The 7,511-nt window shown below is 53.8% G+C and overlaps 1 protein-coding gene across 3 annotated transcripts in view; it reads right to left on the bottom strand.

The window, feature by feature from the left end:
* The window catches only part of MAEA (macrophage erythroblast attacher), a 33,482-nt gene extending 28,491 nt beyond the window's left edge, over nucleotides 1-4,991 (bottom strand). For all 3 annotated transcript variants that reach the window (XM_032395503.1, XM_032395505.1, XM_032395504.1), the window contains exon 1: nucleotides 4,885-4,991. In XM_032395503.1, the coding sequence (XP_032251394.1) occupies nucleotides 4,885-4,953 (69 nt within the window). In that variant the 5' untranslated portion in view covers nucleotides 4,954-4,991. The remainder of the gene's footprint in view (nucleotides 1-4,884) is intronic.
* Nucleotides 4,992-7,511: the final 2,520 nt, after the last annotated feature.

The raw sequence follows: 7,511 nt of genomic DNA, 5'->3' as shown, positions 1-7,511 counted from the left end.
GAGGTCCAAGCCCTCAGGGCCCCGCTGTCATGGCCTCTGTGTGGCTCCCACTCCTGCTGGCCTGCACACACGGTCCACGGCGAGGTCCAAGCCCTCAGGGCCCTGCTGTCATGGCCTCTGTGTGGCTCTGGGAACACCCTGAGCCCTATCACTCCAATGGGACTGTGTGCCAATGGTGCTAAGATCTGCCAAGACTTCAACACAGCCCACAGAGCTTTCCCCCAACGTGCAAGTGCCCTGGCTGCCCACTGAAGACCATCGCACCCCCTGTGGGCCATGCCCCACGCGTGCCTGACTCTACTCGTTCAAGGATCGGAAATGTTTGCATCCACTTGTTTAACGGCCTCCCTCCTGCCAAACCTAGTGGCAACAGGACAGGGACCTCACTTGTCTTTTTCTCTGTGACACCCCAGTGTCACCAGCAGTGCCCAGCGAGCGTGCAGACGGTCTTCAAGAGCAGCAAGGAGCAAGAGGCCTTCAGGGTCTGGCACCTCGGCTCTGGGGTGCCTCGCGGTGGCTCTGTGAGGGAGAAGCAACAGCAAGCCCCACCTTCAGACCTAATACTAAGCGTCTGTTGCACAGCTGCCCCTGCCCACTGCTGAAGCTGCTTGCCTGGGGCTGGGGTTTGAATTGGCTCTAGCACACCCCACCGCTACAGAGAATGGGAAACTGGGAAGCCCCATTTCCTGGCATGAAGCTTGTTTAAAATAACACGAACGGCCTGCAGCTAGCAGGGCACCCACCCTGACGTGGACCCGCACCTGTCCCCGGAGGCCCATACCACCCCAGTGTTCTCGTCTGTGGCCAAGTATCCGAGCAGTGGCGTGAGAGACAAGAGGAGAAGCTCAGGAGGATGCAAAGGGTAAGAAGAAAGCATTTCAACCATGCTCTAGCTTTGGCAGGATTCTGGAAGGCAAAGGCAGTCCGAGGCTCTTTCGGGTAAGAGCAGACAGTGCTCTGGAGGTCTGACAAGGTTGGAGCCTGAGAAGAGGAAGGGCATCACACATAGATGCCTGCCCCAAGCCAGAGAGAGAGTCGGCGTCCTTCAAGTGATACAACCACCTCTGAGAGAAGAAACGGCCACTCTGTAAACCAAAAAATCTAAAGTAAAAAAAACTGAGGACCTAGCCTACCGCCACCCTCCCGGACTCAGCATACTTAGGATTTTGTCTCTTAAGGCCAAACACTCACGCTTACCACTGTTTTGAGAACACATGATCCCCTAAATCCAGCCAAGACCAAGCTGGAAAAGTTATAACTTTAGGCATATAATTGGCACCCAGACTTTCTATAACAGGCACAAACCCAGGCTCAGAAACTGCAGACCAGTATTTGGTCAACAAGACTGTCACCAAATTAAAAGCAGAACATTTCAACAGTCCTATAGAGAATTCAGAGACACAAAAGAATACGCCCACAGACCCAGCTGGGAGCAATGCCCCATGCCCCGCCCCCCCAGCCTGTCACGCGTGAAGAAGAGAGGGCAGCTGGGATGGGGGACTGAGCTGGGTCAGGCTGGGAGGACCAAGAAGAGGCCCCAGGTGAGCACCGAGAGAGGCACAGGTGAGACTCAAGGTGAGGAGTCAGGGGGTCCAGAGCCAGGGCTCCCAGGGACCAATGCCAGACCCTTTCTCCTGGGCTGTGAAGTCCCCCACCTGATTTGGGTAGTGGTAAAGAAGATCTCTAAAATATTACTTTACTTCAGTTTTCTGAGGAGAAAAAACAGAAGTCAATATACCAAAATATTAACAGGATAATTAGCAGAATAATTTGGAAAGTAAACATAAGTTACTTTTATAAGAGAACACTTTTTTTTTTTTAAGATTTTATTTATTTATTTGAGAGAGAGTGAGCACGAGCAGGGGGAGCAGGAGAGGGAGAAGCAGACTCCCTGCTGAGCAAGGAGCCTGATGCAGAACTCGATCCCAGGACCCTGAGTTCATGACCTGAGCCGAAGGCAGACGCTTCACCAACTCAGCCAGCCAGGTGCCCCCAAGAGAATACTTTTAAAAGCATAATTAAAACAGGGCCTCCAGTTCAAGGAGCTCACAGGTAGACTCACAGCCAGGCCCAGAACACAAAAGTGTGTCCCACGAACCCCACTCTCCCTGCTGTTGTAAGAACATAAAAACAAGTTCCACAAAGCAAAATCCAGTCCAGTGGTTCTCACCAGGGCGATTCTGCCCCCCAGGGGACATCTAGCAATGTCTGGAGACATTCTGGGGGTGGACAGAAGCCAGGGGTACCGCTAAACATCCTATAATGCACAGCCCCCACTACAAAGAACCACCCAGCCCGAAGGTCCACAGGCCATTGAGAGGCCTGTGCTGGCCCAGCTCCCCCCAGGACTGAGGGCTCAGTGAAGAGAGGGTGTCCAGCTCAACGCATGCGGCTGCGTATGTCACGACCATGCCATTCTCTTCGCACTGTACCAGGAGGCAAGACCAGTGCCCACCAGGTACCCAGGAGCCCCCCTCCAGCCCTGGGGCTGTGAGGAACCTGGCCGGATTTGCCAATCCTCTGAATAGCAAGGAACCTCCACTGAGTCCGAGGAGGAACTGCCTGTCAAGAAAGCAAGGAGCACTCGGCTCCTGGTACCCTGCATACACCCTTCAGAACTCCAGCCCCTCGACCCTCACTCCCCTCTCCCTGCTGTCTGCACAGTGCCCCTGCCGCCCTGAGGCACCTGCATCTGGACCGTGCTCAAGACCGTGACCAGCACAGCTCCTAAGTATTCTGTATTAATTCTGTATTAACTTATGCTTCTAAGTCAAGGGTCCCTAGTTTCCCAGTGAAATTTCCGCATTATCCAGTAGAAATCACTCCTAAAAACATCTAGAAAAAAACGTCAACTCTCAACAATGACACGTTGATGGATTACAGGTGATCCAGACAATCTGTGAGGGAAAATGGTGGAAGTAACTTCTCTGATTTCAAAAATTCATTTAAATCATTCTAAAGCAAAAGTAAAACTCCTTTTAACCGGGCAAGCTCACTTGAAATGACACTGTAATATCTCTTTACCTGTGTAACTATCTGCAGGACTATTTTTAATCAAAGGCTATTTAATAAGTCTGGAAATCAATCACAGTCAGGATTATAAAACCACAGAAGAGAACCTGGAGGGGAAATCCCTTCCTGTCTGCTGTTGCCCACACTCACCAGCCAGTCCCAAACATGATGAACTGCCACAGTTCTGTCAGTTCCAACGACAGGCCTGGGGGTAGGCTGAGTGAGACAACAGCCCAGCAATTAACAGCTCCCCCACGAAAGCCTCATTTATCTATTTATTTGTTTGGTGGGGGAAGGAAGGATAAACATCAACCCAAATGATGTTTCGTTGGGGGCCTCAGGTGGGGTGATGTCATGGTTTCTCTGAGCCACAGGGTCTTCAAGGAGTTGAATACAAAAACACCCACCACCTAATCCTAAAAGGGCCTGGACAACAAGCATCTGGTATGGGTGGCAGCGCTCCCCTATCCTCCCTGATCAAACAAGGTGCAGAGAAACAGCACTGCTCCACCGCTAGTCAATGAAAAGCAACAAAACCTCGCTTCTGCTTTTGGGCGAGGACTGCCCAGGGCAGTCTGACTCGAGTAGTGACGACTACTCCAGGCAGCACGGAGTCCCCTGATTCACCTGGGGTGGCCCTGGAGCTATGCGACAGAAGTCAGCAATCTCAGAGCAGGTAAGTACCCTGCCTGAGGTCTCCCCGTCACTGATGAACAAAGTGGTGCGGTATTCGAACCCACCACGCTGCACCCACCACCCCCTGTCGCCACTGAGGTGGATGGGGACGCAGGGGTCTTCCAGGAGGAGAGAAAAGCTACCTGGCCTCTCAGGGAAGGAGTTCAGAATCACAAATGCCCAGCCACGGTTCTCCTGGGAACATTATGACCTTGGTCGCCTACGGAACTTGTTTCCAGGTGCTTTGTTCTCGTCATCATCAAATCCTCTGCTAACTAGGTAAAGAGCAAGTGCGGCCCCTCCCACTAGAGACACGGACTTTATGCTCACGGAAGGCGACTTGGCTAAGTGGCCATCCAAGGTCACGCAACTGGCAACCGAGTGGCAAGGGCTGTATTTCAGGTTTGGTGACGCCCCACAAGATGGGTGCCCATTAGGTCGTTAGGTCTCTCTTTACAGATTCCCTAATTAGAGACTGGAAGGCAACACATCAACACCTTCTGACGTTAGGCTTCCGGGAGGACAGCTGGACACCAACCGTCGGGCACTCTTGCTGGGCGCCCGCGACCCCACACCCTGGAAACCCCGGTCTCCATCCCAGCCCCCAAAGTCACCAGCCTGCCTACCGCAAAATGTCACTGGGGCAGTTCACCTTTTTCTTCTTCTTCTTCTTCTTTTTTTTTTTTAGGACGAAGGGGCCACAATCGGGCTCCGGAGGGCGAAGCGGGGCGCCAGACAGACGCGCTCCACGCCCTGCCACGAAGTCCTCGAAGGCCGGGCAGGCAATGGACGGCCCCACGCCACACCCGCCCGGCCCGAAGGACCCCAGATCCCGGAAAGCCCGGCCTCCCAGACCCCGCCGCCGCCGGGAAGCCCGGGGGGCCGGCCTCACAGGCCCCCCCAGAGTCCAGGGAGGCCGGCCCTTCAGACCCCAGACCTTGGAGAACAAGGCCCTGCAGACCCTCGGATCTTGGGGAGCGCGGCCCTGCCGACCCCCAGACCCCGGGAAACCCGGGAGCCTGGCTCCGCGGAGCCCCCGGACCCCGGAAGCCCGGCCCCGCAGACCCCCCCCAGACCCCGCCCGGTGCCCCAGGCCGCGCCCCGGCCCCCACCCTGACCCTCCTCCCTCCCCTCCGACCCCCCGCGGTCCGCGGGCACCAGCCAAGCGCGGCCGCTCGCCCGGCCCTCAGACCCCACCTTGAGGGTCGGGTACTCCTGCACCTTCAGGGTCATGGAGAGCTGAGCAGCTGACTCCTGCACCGCCATCTTGAATCGGCCAAAACAGCGGGTGGGGGAAGCGCCGCGCGCGGCACGCCGGGTAGTGACGTCGCGCCCTCCGGCGGGGGCGGGGCGGGGCGGGGCGAGCCGACGCGTCCGCTCCAATCGCGTCCGCCCACCAGACAGTGGCGGCGGAGAAGGCGCGGCCGCGGCGTGCGCGCGGAGAGGCGTCCGGCCCGACCAATCATCTCTGGCCTTTCTCTCGTTCAGCCAATCAGCGGGAAGCCCGGCTGGGCGGTTTCGTCCTTGAACTCGCGGCCGGGAAAGACAGGCTCTCCGGCCGGGACGCTCCGGCCTGTGCGGCGTGTGCGCGCGGGGGTCCAGAGCGCCCCCCGGGTAGGGAGGCTGAGGACTGACGAGGGGCGCAGCTGTGGGGGTGCCTGGGCTCCCGGGAGGCGGTCCCCCGAGACGGTGTCCCTCCCTCGTGGTAGTGGCCCAGTCGTGTGCGGGCCACCTGAGCGTCCGCCACGTCCTGTCCGTCGGGCTGCCGTCCGGCCGAGGAGCAGCTGCTGGAGTCCCACCGTAGAACCTTAGGTTCCTGTTGGGAGAGGAAGGCGGGGTTTTTGTAACTGATTTTCAGGAAAGACGCTCCCAAAGTGTGCTCTCCCCACCGCTGGTGCATGGCCCTGGGTCCAACACGGTGCTGTAGTTCCTTCCCAACCATTTCACATTCTGTCCTTTCAAAATAATCCTCTTATTCCCCCTTTTAAACAGAAATGAAATTAGGTTTCATTAATTAGGGGACGACTTTCAAATTAAACCATTTCTCGTGTTTCACATTCATTCCTGAAACAATTTGTTAAAACTTAAACTCAGTGTTGGAAAAACACCTAAGACGACACAAGGGGCGCTGCTATTGGGGGAGCGGGAGTCACCTCGACCCTCTGCCCCCCACCTCTGCCCAGCCCCCCATGCCATGCAGGTGATGAGAGAACCATACTGGGGTGAGAAGCAGCTTCCTGTCTGGATCAAGCCAAGTTCCTTGTACCCAGTTGCATCAGCATGAGTGAGTTCACCAGGATAATCAGAAGATGCTTACAGCTCAATACTAATCAAGCCTTCTCCCCGTCGCTGAATAGATGCAACATGTCCATGCTCATTTCCAAAGTGTGAAAGTGAGGAGTAAGATAGATTCCTGTGTATGGTACATGCCTCTCAGGAGACATTGGGAATGAGATTGGTGTAAGACTAGGGGCTCTTGGCTGGCTCAGTCCGTTAAGTGTGGGACTCTTGGTTTCGGCTCAGGTCATGATCTCAGGATTGTGAGATTGAGTCCCGCATGGGGCACCGGGCTCTGCACCCAGTGGGGAATCTGCTTGGGATTCTCTCCCTCTGCCCCTCCCCCAACTTGCACAAAAGTGCACACATCCTCTCTTTCTCAAATAGATAAATCTTTTTTAAAAAAGAAATTGGTGTAAGACAAGAAAAATGCACCATTCTATGGGAGAAGATATTTGCAAATATCTTATCAGATAAAGGGCTAGTATCCAAAATCTATAAAGAACTTATCAGGGTGCCTGGGTGGCTCAGTTGTTGGGCGTCTGTCTTCGGCTCAGGTCATGGTCCCAGGGTCCTGGGATCGAGCCCCGCATGGGGCTCCCTGCTCCGCGGGAGGCCTGCTTCTCCTCTCCCACTCTCCCTGCTTGTGTTCCCTCTCTCGCTGTGTCTCTCTCTGTCAAAGAAATAAATAAAAAATCTTAAAAAAAAAAAAAAAAGAACTTATCAAAGTCAACACCCAAAGAACAAATAATCCAGTTAAAAAATGGGGAGAAGACACGTACAAACATTTCTACAAAGAAGACGCACAAATGGCTGACACATGAAAAAATGCTCAACATCACTCAGAATCAGGGAAATAGAAATCAAAACCACAATGAGATACCACTTCACACTGGACAGAATGGCTAAAATTAATAAGTCAGGAAACAACAAATGTTGGCGAGGATGTGGAGAAAGGGGACCCACCTTACACTGTTGGTGGGAATGCAAGCTGGTACAGCCACTCTGGAAAATGGTATGGAGGTTCCTCGAAAAATTTTAAAAAGAGCTACCCTATGACCCAGCAATTGCGGTACTAGGTATTTACCCCAAAGATACAAATGTTGTGATCTGAAGGGACATGTGCACCCCAATGTTTATAGCAGCAGTGTCCACAATAGCCAAACTATGGAAAGAGCCTAGATGTCCATCAACAGATGAATGGATAAAGAAGATGTGGTGTATATATACACAATGGAATATTATGCAGCCATCAAAAAATTGAAATCTTGCCAATTGCAACGATGTGGATGGAACTGGAGGGTATTATGCTAAACGAAGTAAGTCAATCAGAGAAAGACAAGTATCATATAATCTCACTGATATGAGGAATTTGAGAAACAAGACAGAGGATCATAGGGGAAGGGAGGGAAAAATGAAACAAAATGAAACCAGAGAGGGAGACAAACCATAAGAGACTCTTAATCTCAGGAAACAAACTGAGGGTTGCTGGAGTGGAGGGGGGTGGGAGGGATGGGGTGGCTGGGTGATGGACATTGGGGAGGGTG

The sequence above is a fragment of the Phoca vitulina genome, unplaced genomic scaffold, assembly GCF_004348235.1.
Source record: "Phoca vitulina isolate PV1807 unplaced genomic scaffold, GSC_HSeal_1.0 scaffold85, whole genome shotgun sequence".
Classification (NCBI taxonomy): domain Eukaryota; kingdom Metazoa; phylum Chordata; class Mammalia; order Carnivora; family Phocidae; genus Phoca; species Phoca vitulina.
The sequence above is the reverse complement of the archived record's forward strand: the minus strand, read 5'-3'. Positions and strand labels throughout refer to the sequence as shown.